General features: G+C 40.4%; 2 protein-coding genes across 4 annotated transcripts; one reads left to right on the forward strand and one right to left on the reverse strand.

Moving 5' to 3' along the window:
* Positions 1 to 196: 196 nt before the first annotated feature.
* On the reverse strand, positions 197 to 4,405 carry LOC118121147 (lysosome-associated membrane glycoprotein 3). Its single transcript, XM_035176841.2, has 7 exons — positions 4,269 to 4,405; positions 3,415 to 3,507; positions 2,996 to 3,078; positions 2,442 to 2,564; positions 1,911 to 1,983; positions 1,655 to 1,825; positions 197 to 908 (listed from the first exon to the last, which is right to left on the reverse strand). The coding sequence occupies exons 1-7, from the start codon at positions 4,324 to 4,326 to the stop codon at positions 769 to 771; spliced, it is 741 nt and encodes a 246-aa protein (XP_035032732.2). The 5' UTR covers positions 4,327 to 4,405; the 3' UTR covers positions 197 to 768.
* A 1,896-nt stretch (positions 4,406 to 6,301) lies between these two features.
* On the forward strand, positions 6,302 to 11,545 carry kng1 (kininogen 1). 3 transcript variants are annotated; one of them, XM_035176643.2, is made up of 9 exons: positions 6,302 to 6,433; positions 6,526 to 6,654; positions 7,543 to 7,689; positions 8,467 to 8,583; positions 8,833 to 8,908; positions 9,653 to 9,822; positions 9,913 to 10,023; positions 10,120 to 10,218; positions 10,962 to 11,545. In XM_035176643.2, exons 2-9 carry the CDS (start codon positions 6,580 to 6,582, stop codon positions 11,277 to 11,279), a joined length of 1,113 nt encoding a protein of 370 aa, XP_035032534.1. In that variant the 5' UTR covers positions 6,302 to 6,433; positions 6,526 to 6,579; the 3' UTR covers positions 11,280 to 11,545. The 3 variants fall into 3 exon arrangements, with proteins under 3 accessions (XP_035032534.1, XP_035032532.1, XP_035032533.1); XM_035176641.2 differs by having other exon boundaries at positions 6,555 to 6,654; XM_035176642.2 differs by having other exon boundaries at positions 6,558 to 6,654.
* The last annotated feature ends 198 nt before the right edge of the window (positions 11,546 to 11,743 follow it).

The following is an 11,743-nucleotide window of genomic DNA, read 5'->3' on the forward strand; positions in this document are numbered from 1 at the left end:
TATTTAAAAAAAAACAACAACAGTAATACTACTAGTACGTCTACTACTACTAATAAAAAATAATAATAATAATACATCATTAGTATTGTATTCATATTATTTTTATTAGTAGTTGCATTTTTCCCTGTCACATAATCCACTTACAGGAGGTCATTACAGTTAATAATGACTAATTATTACACTAATAATTTCACTCTTAAACCATTAATTGCATTTTATTGACAAGAAGAGAGACGTCGCAAACCAGAACAAATTTAAAACAGAATCTGATACATTTCACAGTTTTGTGCAGTAGGTAAACAGATCCAGGACCAGCAGGCACCTGGAATGCATCCATCTGAGTTGATGATGGATTTTGTTTGTGTACAATTCTTAATCTTGTGGCCTTTAAAGGTTCAATAACTACTTTTCAGTCTCCGTTTTTATTAAATAACTTTTTAAAATACAACAAATAAGAAAATTAAAACAAACTGACTTTCAGCAGTGAACTAAAGTCCTCACAGAAGTTAAAGACACATTTAAAACAAACTGAATTTCAGGTTCACAGCGGTTACAAAGAGAAAATAAAAATGTGAAGTATATTTATTTTCCAAGCTAATAACTAGAAGTCAAATAAATACATTTAACAATATTTGTTTTTTGCATTTTTAACAATATGTTGTTATGAGAAACATCGGTGGAATAAAAATTAAAATCCATGTTCAGGAGAAGACTTTGAAAACCTTTTGTGACTTCGTGTGAAATATTCTTTGAGATGGAGTCAATTCCTCAGAGTTCCTCGTAGCCTTGTCTGTTGCGGTCTTTGATGAAGAGGAAGGTCAGCACAGCGATGAGGAGGATGCCCACCACTGCGGCCCCGATGATGATGGGAAGCACCCGCTTGTTGTAGTCAGCCCAGCACTCCACCTCTGCAACAGAGGAGAGGAGCACGATGGTTACAGATAGTAAAGAAAGAAGATGAGGAGCTGGTGTCAGAAAAGACATGTACAGAAAATGAATCTCTTATCTCGTCAGTACAAACGTCACAGATCAGACTTTTTATAATAATCTTTATCTGGCACAGCTTCCTGCTTCTCTACCACATGTCCCACGAGGACGGTAAAAAAAATACAATGGAAATCGTGGATTTGAATCACTTCTTGCTTCATATGTTGAAATTTATTATTGCAGCTTGAACATCTGACCTGTTGAACTGTGCTGAAGTCAAATGGAGAGTTTCCCAAAACTATGACCATCATTTAATGTTTTTAAAGCAAGAATTTCACCAGTTAACACAGAGATGTTTGTACTTTTATACATGAACAGACTGTGACTGGTGCAGATTTGTATGTATCTGCCACGTGTCTAGCGGTTTGGAGGGAGCGGTTTGTCCACTAGCCAGAATGTCTGTAGTTCGATCCCCGGTTCCTGACATCTGGATCAAAAGTGTGTGAATGGACGAATGCGACTTGTACTGAAAAGCACTTTGAGTGGTCACCAAGACTAAACAAGTGCTACAGGCCAGAGACCATTTACTGTTTTAAAGACTAAAATATCATTTTAATTTGTAGAACTATATCTTTGGATTCTTCTCCATCACCTCGTGACCCCTCAGCTTTTAGAATTCATCACAGTGGGACTCGATCAGTTCCAGGTCGTTGTTCTGCTCGCTCACCTTTTCCATAGCCTCCTTTGGTCAGAGTGAAGGCCTGAAACTTCAGCGGGACCAGTTTGATCTGCAGCTCGGACGACATCAAAAGCAAATTCTCAGATTTGCAGGCGAAGCTGTTACCGTTCTTGGATTTGAACAACTTGTCGTGGTCCAACAAGCCAGAGAACGTCTTATCTGGGGGGTAAAACACAGACGGGTTCATTTCACAGCTGGAAATACTGTTTTATCGTCTTCTCCTTTTTAATCTGTCTCGTCTTACTGGCACATTTTGGGCAAACAGGCAGAGGCGACAGGTGAGAAGTCAGCTTGGTGATGTAGAAAACTTTATTTTCCTGCGGACATAAAACACAGAGATCGACTCAGAAATCTCTGAATTATGAACAGATGCACATTTTTACCAAATAAACCAACACAACCTCGTCATTTGTTGTGAGAATTTTGATATAGATACAAACCTGTAAGACTGTTTTTTCTTGATGTAGCTGAATTTCTAATCATGTGATGATATAAAATATTTCATTGAACAATTGCAAACACATTTTTAAAGCATTTCCAGCAGTGGAGGAAGAAAACCTCAGTTTATTTTCTGTTATATATTTTGGAAATGAACTATTTGTGTGATGTTTGTACTTTTTTGCTTTGTGCCACATTCTGCTTCTGTTCACATGCAATTTGCAAATTCCTTTTACATTCACGTTGTCTTTATTATTTTCATTTCACGGGAACATGTGACACGTGTTGTGAAATGTCTGGTTATGTTGTCTGAGATCTGAATATGTGCGTCTTGTACCTTTTTGAAGGTGAGCTGCAGACTGGCAGCGTTTCCCGGCAGCGTGAGAGAGAGAACAGCAACTTCTTTGCCACAGTAGCCGCTCGTCCTGATCCTGGACGGGTCCAGGCTGAAATACCAGGTCTTTAGAGGGAGAACAGGAGAGAAAAGTTACTTATATCAATGGAGTCGTCGTCTCTTCACACATTTTCCTTTGATTTGTGCAAAATGGGGTGAAATTAACATCTTTTACTTATATTAAGAGATATGTGAGTGTGTTCATATTTACTTCGTGTTTGCTGTCTGAGTCTGAATTTCTCTTTTTTTCTTTTAAAGTTGAGTTTGAACAGGAAACCAAATTCTAACGCCTCATAAACAGATGCTGACACAAACACACTCTTTCTGCAAGACGGGCTGAAATACTGAAAAATATAACGTTCACACAAACAGACCAAGGGAAACAGGCTGGACACCACACACACGCACACACACACACACACACACACACACACACACACACACACACACACACACACACACACACACACAGTGCTGAGCCAGTCACAGCCTCTAACCTTCTTCTGGATGACGATGAACTCCACTCCCATGGTGGCTTTGATACACGTTTTCCCATCCAGACCTTTCAGAATGTAGGTCCCTGTGCACACAAACACACACAATGTGCACACATGCATACATTAACCAACACACACACAAACACAAACACACTTGTCATGTGAGTTTTAAATTAGACACAATTGTGTAATATTATTAATAACTTCTAAATGTTAAATTTGGCATCTTCATTTTTATCATCTGCACTTGAAGGTGTTAGTTTTAGTTATTACTTCAGCGTGCCCTGATTCCAGGATTTAAATATCTTCATGATTCCTTCTGCAACAGAAACTGGTTCTTTTGTTCACATGTTTCATGATAAGTCTTGTGTTGTGTCTTTGTTGTGTCTTTGTTGTGTCTGTGTTGTGTCTGTGTGTACCTAATGGAGGAGTGGCCTCGGTGGGCTGCAGGACCGGCAGGGCGATCTGAGGCTGTCCCTCAGAGTCGTAGGCAGGCGAGAAAGAGCTGATGCCTGGTGGAGGAAGAGACATTTTATTATTGTTTTATAACAATACACCTTTTCAAATTCAATAAATCATCTGCAATCTGGTCATTTCACCAGTTTAAATTTCTCAAGTTTTGTTTCCTCATCAACATCTAATTTATTCAGATGTTATGAGAGTTAGAGTAAAAAACTTTATACCTTGGTCTACAGTCAAAGTTTCACAGTCACAATAATTTAACAATAGCTTCTGATTAAACAGTTTAAAAGCTTCAACTGCTGGTATTCAAAGATATCTGAAGGTGAACCAGTAGATGTAGAGATGTGACACTGTAGTATTTGTATAATCTCTGGTTATTGTCATGTCATTTGATGTTTAAACCACAAATTTAGAGAAGGCAAAGTGTGTGGGAGAAGTAAAGACCACACCAGCAGCGATCACTGAGTCAGACAGGAAACCAGAAAACACACAGAGCAGAGAGCAGTGACAGCGTACAGATGCAGCAGCGTCATTATCAATAAAGAAACATTAATTAATCATTAGAAATCATCATCAGGGATACTTTATAAAACAGAAGTTGGTGCTGCATGGTATCATGAATATATAAATATAAATATATAATGATATCGGTGTCGCGTTCAGGAACAGAGGATTTGCACGAGAAGCTCAGAAACACAGACGTTCTATCAAACACTGAAATGTGTTTGTTCCGGACAAAGACAAAGACTGAGCCACAGAGAGAGTTCATGCTCCAGTATATTACATTACACTGGAATATCATCAAACTTACCAGGAATCATAGCAGCCAGGAGGAGAAGACCCCATCGGCCCGAGAGACCCCTCAGCATCGTGGCTGCAGAGGAAGAGAGAAGCGTGAGAACAATGAGACCAGAGCAGGAGGAGCAGACGTTCGTTAGTGGTTCAGTGTGAAACTGTTTGACACTAAGAGGACGGAGCAGAGGAAGTGAAGTGTGACAGCAGACGTGACACCTCTGATGTCAAAGTGATGAACAGACAAACTGAAAATTACACCTGCAAGAAAAACTCCATGTTGAATAAAGTGAAGAAAAAGAGTTGTGAGCTCCTGTTTGGATGAACGGTTGTAAATGTACATTAGTCTACATGTGACATGATACTTTGTTATAGTTAATAACTAAAATATACAAAAAGTGTTGCATGTTCTTTTATTTGATCATTTTCATGTCACTTGCATCTGTGTTGATCCTGGAAAACACATGAATGCATCACTGATAATAATCTAATGATATGATATGTAACAGTGTAACAGTCACATGGGATATAATAATAATAATAATACATATCTTTTAAGTACATCTTGTACATTTTCCCAATTATTATATTAGTTTTACTTTAAGTAAAATGTAGTACAGGCTACATTTAACAATTCATTTCAACAAAACATTTAATTTATTCATGTATAATGTGCACACACTGTATATTTTATTATATATACATGGTGTATACCTGTGTGTGTGTGTGTGTGTGCTTTATGTATCTGACAGTTTACTCTAGTTTGTTCATCCACAGAAAAGTTTCCACATATAGAACATATTGACTTTTTCTCTCATGATGGAGGTAAAGTGATTCTGTAAAAGTCGAACAGAGTCAACGACCTGTCAGGCACATACAGCACGTAAGACTCTGACATGCTGTCATCAGTCTGCAGGGTGGGGGGGGGGGCGCTGTGCACCCAGTGAACTTGGTGTGTGTCTGTAGTTTCTCAAAGACAAAGCAAACAGCTGTAGGTTGGATGATGTATGTCCACGTGTCTACGTATCTGCATCTAACGTCTGAGACACTTCACCTCGTTTCACAGAGGATCGGTGAGGAAACCACCGTGGTGAAGGCCAAAGGTCGACAGGGACAAAGTACCAGCCGGTACACACAAAACACACAAAACACACTAAACACACTAAACACACACACACACACACACACACACACACATGGTTATAGGTCACCTTTGGGGACTTTATAGACTTATATTTATTTAACCATTAGACCAAAACCACTAATCCAGGTTTTGCCTAATCGGGTCCATTTGTTCCCAAATTTTTTATCGGAAATTTTGTCCCCAGAGTTGGTCTATGACACACACAGACACACACACACACACACAGGTTTGAGCAACTTTTCTTTTTAGGACTTTGCATTGACCATTCATTGTGAACAGTCTAACCAAAACAAAACACCTATAACTTTAACCCTTAACCGTAACCAGTTCATTCCTGACTCGAACCTTAACCTACTACTGTCTGTTTGTTTGCTACCATACCAGTCTGTGCCAATCAACTGTACTTTACGTGGTTTATTTTGTAAAATTATTTTTTCTTATGTGTGTGTGTGTGTGTCTGGCTTGAGTTAAGACTGCTTGTTTGCCCCCAATTACGAAAAAGAGACACATCTCCTCAAATGCTTCCTCTCTCTCTCCCTCTCTCTCTCTCTCTCTCTCTCTCTCTCTCCCTCTCTCTCCCTCTCCTCTCTCTCTCTCTCTCTCTCTCTCTCTCTCTCTCTCTCTCTCTCTCTCTCTCCCTCTCTCTCTCTCTCTCTCTCTCTCTCTCTCTCTCTCTCTCTCCCTCTCTCTCTCTCTCCCTCTCTGATAATGACTGTTGTATTGACTCGACAGGTAGGAGGAACAAAGAAGCAAACATTTACTCTCCTTTTACCGACTGAGCGTTTTGATCATTAATGTGTGTGGGTGTTTGAGTGTGTGTGTGTGTTTGAGTGTGTGTGTGCATGTGTGTGTGTGTGTGTGTGTGTGTGTGTGTGTGTGTGTGTGTGGATCCTCTGTGCCCTCCTGTCCTCTGTCTATGTGTCATCATCCTTCCCAGCAGGATCCCCAGACCTTCACTCAGTCGTCCATACCCGTGTGGAGAGGAGTAGAGTTTTCCTCCCTGGAGCAGGATCGACAGCAGGCCTCCGCCTTCACAAGCTGTAGGTTCTGTATCTCTGACTCTTTTTGTTCTGCTGCAAATGTGAGATTTGGACGTGAAATGCACTGACGTTGATAAAGTGCACGTTTTCAGCTGGTGTGATACTTGCTGTGTCTTCGCAGCAGAGACGAACGTGAGGATCCGACCATGAGGAGTGGAGCTGGCCTGTGTGTGCTGGGCCTGCTGGGCCTGCTGTGCCTCCACAGCTCCGTGTTCGGGCAGGTGAGCAGAAAACTGAGAGTCTGAGAGTCGGACTTCAAACCTCCGTCACAATGTGAGAGCGCAGATTTCACTGCAGCACTGGAAGATGTATTTTTAGAAGTAGAAGTCCTACATTCAAGTAGTATTCAAGTAGTAAAGTATTGGCCTTTTTATATATGTACAGTAATATTACATGTTTGGATAATATTAAATATGAAACAGGGAAAAGTACTTATACATAAGTTCACTACATGTGTATAAAATACTTTGACTTTGTCTGACAAGCACTTTACATTTTGTGTGTTGTGTGTCGCTTCCTATTAAACCTTTCATTCTTAAATCGTGTCTTTGGTAACTGTGTTTTGAAAGGTGCTATATAAATGAATGTTATTAATATCCTTAGCATTTTATTAAAATACAGTCGATCAACCAGTAACAGTAGGTTTCAGTCAAATGATTAGTTTCCTCCAAAATGTTAAAAGTTAGTTTCTTTTAAGTAGCATTAAAATGAGAATACTCAAGTAAATGTGAAGTATTTTAAGATTAAACTGCAGTATTTGTAGTTAATTGGATTAAAAGTTCATTTCCCAGCTGCAGATTTGGATCATTGTGTAAATCCTGTCCTGGAAGCCGACTTTGACCCGTCGGCAGTCGTGTTTATTTAAGTCATTCTCAGGCAAAAAAAACAAACTAAATCTATATTTACTCTGAAATGTACCGAAGTATAAAACTGCAGAGTATATGGAAATAATCAAAGGGAATATAAATACCAGAAATAAAACTATGGTTTTTAAATTAATAATTTCATTTAGAAAAACAGGCCTATAGAGGTAAAACTACAGTTTCAGTTACTAAGTCCTTGATAGATTTCTCTGCTTGGTGATGATTGTTCCTCTTCTCCCCGTCCAGGCGCCAGAGGAGGTGCAGCCGGGCATCCTGTTGTTCTGCGACAGCCCGATGGTGGAGAAGGTCGTCAGCAGCGCCGTGGACAAGTTCAACGAGAGGCTGAGCTCTGGGAAAAAACTGGCTCTCTATCAGATTCTATCAGCCGTCAAGGTGCGGTGATCAAAAACACACTGATGTGACCTCCTGCAGATTCTCAGTGTGATTCAGACTGAACTCACTGGAGGCTGCAGGATTCTCTTCTTTTGAAATGTCTGCTGTGGTTTCACTGATGTTTCTACAGGGTTTGTACTCAGCTGGTCGGTGTCTCACTGAACCTGGACAAACTACGTCACATACAGTTATTATGAAAACTGTAAAACTACACGCACACACACACACACACACACACACACACACACACACACACACACACACACACACACACACACACACACACACACACACACACACACGAACTCACAATGATCCATCAGTGGTTTCCCTTAATGGCACAATTCAAAAAACAGTCGCTACAAATCATGAAGAAATTGTCTTTGATAAAATAATTATTATTATTTCTGAGTGCATATTTAATTAACTCTTCATACTGAATGAATGTAAATCATCTTTTTACATTATCAACTGCTACTTGCCAGACAAATATAGTAAATAGTCAAATAAGTAAAAAGGTTAATGAGGTAATTGTGTAAAATGCAAAAAAGTTTTTTAAAATGTAGGTCATGTACTGATGGTATTATTAAGTATGTTCTTGTTGACGTAAAACAGTTGAATTAATTTTAAAAACAAATTTAAATAGTGAGTTGATCAGCTGATCCCTCGCGGAGCTGGAAGGTGATGAAACCAGAGGAACTAAAGCTGTGGAATTCTGGGAAATCCAGTTTAGACTCTTGGACCCAACTGATCCTGTTTGTGTTTGTGTGTCTCCAGTCAGAGAACGACACAGGCTCCATGTACTCACTGCAGTTCACCACCAGGAGGAGTGACTGTTCGGCCGGCAGCAACAAGCCCTGGACAGACTGTGACTATCTGTCCTCTGGACACAAGGTGGCGCTGATGGGAGGGAAATACAGCTGCTGAGAAAACACTGAGAATAAAACTGTACTGGGAATACTGTAAACAACACTGCAGGTTCCCTGAGCACTGGGACATTAAGTGGAGCAGATTATATATTTCTTAATCACTATATAATATTATCATCTACTTCTCATGTACAGGCCTTGGTTGGTCGTTAGTTCAAGTTCTGTTGTTATTTATAACACGGATCAAACTCCTGTTGTCCTGTCGTTCCTCCAGAATCCGACTTTATGCAACGCCACGGTTCTGCTGACAGAGACAGAAGCAGACACTCTGCAGGTGGACTGTCAGATCGGTGAGTAAATGAGGGGGGACGATGTGTACATGTCAATCACACAATACTAACTTTTCTATATTGTAATAATTTCATTCTGTTGTGGTCATATGGTGATTGAAATAAGCTGTAAATCATGTCTCTAATCTTACTGGTTGAAAAGTTAATGCATAACTACACAGGAGACCATCAATTATTCTTTTATCATACATCAGGTCACCCGGTCCTAAAGGTCAATATATTCATTTTAAAACTTTTTATGACATCATGTTCTTCGTGACTTCACTTTTCACATGATTCAATATGATGGTAAATTATTTTTCATTCATGTGAGGATTCAGAAATCTAATTTCACATTTTAAGACTATTGCATTTTTTAAAATCTTGATTTTTAAAGACCTTCTGAATGAAACATTAGCTTCTCTCCATCACACCTCACTAACATTATATTTAGTAAACCATTAAAATCTTATTGATATTGATTTCTCATAACCTAAAGTTTATTTGAACCAAAAGCCCTATTGATCGTTTATCACATTTTACTTATTTTTTTGGATTGAGACTTTCCCATCAGCAGCAAAGGTCTCGTTTCTATAAATAAGGAGCAGCAGTGGTGACAGATCAGGGGCCAGTGTTTCCGTTAATGAACAGTTTGGGTGTTTGTAGCCAGTTCGTGAGCTTCCTCTGCCGTCTCCTCTTTTTCTTTATTTCTGTTCATTTCATTCTGTCTTTTTCACTTTTTTCTCCATCTTGTTTCCCCTCCAGACAGTTTCATCGTTCCAGAGAAAGCTTCCTGTCTGGGCTGCCCCGAGGAGATCGATGAGAACTCAGAGGACGTCAAAGCCCCCATCTCTGCCTCCATCGCCAAGTTCAACTCCATCTCCGACTCTACTCACCTGTTCACCCTGAACAGCGTCGGCCACGCCACCCGACAGGTGGGGACTGACTGGGGGATGTGAAGGGAGAGGAGGGCGGGTTCCGTCCGGTCCTTCCTTTCTGACGACTGTCTGCATGTGTCTCCGCAGGTTATCGCAGGTTTCAGGTTCAAGCTTAGGTTTGACATGAAGAAAACCACCTGCACCAAGGCCGAGCACAAAGACCTCAATGACCTGTGTGTCCCCGATGACCAGGACGTGGTGAGTGTGTCAACAAGACAGAGACTCATCCAGTGATCATGTCCAGGCGTATTGAACCCAACCCATCTGTGTGTGTTTGTGTATTTGTGTGTGCAGGAGTTCAGGAACTGTAACTCCACAGTGGATTTCGCTCCGTGGAGACATGAGTCCACAGATGCAGAGCTGCAGTGTGAAGCAGGAGCTCTGCCGCCCATGGTGAGACACTCTTACAAAATGAAAGACCACATAACCAAGTTTTTCTCTTGTCTTTGGAAGTGAGTGCTTCTAAGTAGTCAGGTAATAGATCAGACATTAGACACACACTCATTTTGCCAGGTCTTTGGTTTCCAAAAGGCTAAAAAGAAAAATACCCTCTAAACTCTTGAGATACTTTCCACTCTCACAACGTCCAGGTGCTGTAGGTGGCGCTAACGAGTTAGTCCAGAATGAACGCCCATAGATCTGCAGCCCCGAGATCTTTTATGTTTATGTGGTAAAATATTCCTCTAATGCCAATTTGTCATGTTTTAAATATATGGTTCCATTAGATTTGATTCTCTCAGATAAGATTCAGGGATTTAGTTGGAGGTAAAATTCACTTTATGATTCACTTTGTCATTAATATTATTATTATTATTATCCAATTTTACTTCCCAGCAGACCTGAGGTAACGTTAGAAATAAACTCCCCCTGACACATTTAAATCCATGATGCACACTTCTTTTAACATCATTTTGAATTTTCTAACTCTTGAGAAACATATTATGGACTAATAAGACTATAACCATTTTTTCAGCCGAGCACAGTCTGGTTAAAAACATCATATCAGCTTTATGAGAAGTGAGAGTTCACTGAGTCATGTAATTTAATAATAATTCAGTCAGAATAATGTGACACCACTCAGCATGTTCAGGTGATTCATTAACGTGTTCATCCACAACCTGTGTTCTTCACCTCAGCTGTTCACCAGGCGTCGTCCCACCGGCTGGTCTCCCCTCAGGAACATCCTGTTAGCCGTCACCTCGTCGTCGCCCACCATCGCTCCACCCAAAGAAGACTCATCTGAGGAGGACGTCACGGCCTTACAACCGACCGATATGCCAGTCATACCTGCAGAACCTGTGAGTGACAGCCCCTTCCACTGCCCCTCCAAACCCTGGAAGACTTTCCAACCGGTGCAACTCTCCGCCACTGGAGCTCCGACCGAGGCGACCCCAGAGGAGTCCTCCCCACAGCCGTCAGAGAATGGCTTCAGTGATGCAGACCTGCTGGCATAAATATTTCAAAATCATTTCCCAACTCACCCAACAGATTGTCTTTGTTTTGAATGAAACCTCTTCGGGGGTGTTATGCAGATGTTTGAGCCCTGTAGCTCCTCAGGAAAGCACTGGATGAATAAGGACTGAAATGATCACAGAGGTCTTTATTGTCATCAGATACATTGACGTGTAAGTGAGGAGGAAAACAAGAGTCAGTTTCCTGTGAGTTTACTAGAAATACATTCTGCAAGGATGATGAAATAAAACTTCGCTCTTTGTGCTAATTTGAAATGTTTTTCTTCCTCTATACTTTCCTGTTTCCATACAAACAATATTCAGCTTTTAAAAATTAGTCCCATGACGTCCTTTAGGGATCAATCATAAGAATTCAACATGTGTTTGAAACAGAAACACTGACGTATGCTCCTGTTGAGTGACACTGGCGGCTCAGAAGGTAGAAAGGGTCGTCCACTTACCAGAAG

The sequence above is a fragment of the Hippoglossus stenolepis genome, chromosome 14 (genome assembly GCF_022539355.2).
Source record: "Hippoglossus stenolepis isolate QCI-W04-F060 chromosome 14, HSTE1.2, whole genome shotgun sequence".
Lineage (NCBI taxonomy): Eukaryota > Metazoa > Chordata > Actinopteri > Pleuronectiformes > Pleuronectidae > Hippoglossus > Hippoglossus stenolepis.

Bases quoted from the DNA above. Each gene is read 5' to 3' on its own strand.
- LOC118121147 (XM_035176841.2), bottom strand. From the start codon at position 4,326: ATGCTGAGGGGTCTCTCGGGCCGATGGGGTCTTCTCCTCCTGGCTGCT. The intron at 3,508-4,268 runs GTAAGTTTGATG...TTCCTCCACCAG, and splicing joins CCTGGCTGCTATGATTCCTG to GCATCAGCTCTTTCTCGCCT. The intron at 909-1,654 runs GTGAGCGAGCAG...CCTCTGTTGCAG, and splicing joins CAAAGGAGGCTATGGAAAAG to AGGTGGAGTGCTGGGCTGAC.
- kng1 (XM_035176643.2), top strand. From the start codon at position 6,580: ATGAGGAGTGGAGCTGGCCTGTGTGTGCTGGGCCTGCTGGGCCTGCTG. The intron at 7,690-8,466 runs GTGCGGTGATCA...GTGTGTCTCCAG, and splicing joins AGATTCTATCAGCCGTCAAG to TCAGAGAACGACACAGGCTC. The intron at 8,584-8,832 runs GTGGCGCTGATG...TCGTTCCTCCAG, and splicing joins ATCTGTCCTCTGGACACAAG to AATCCGACTTTATGCAACGC.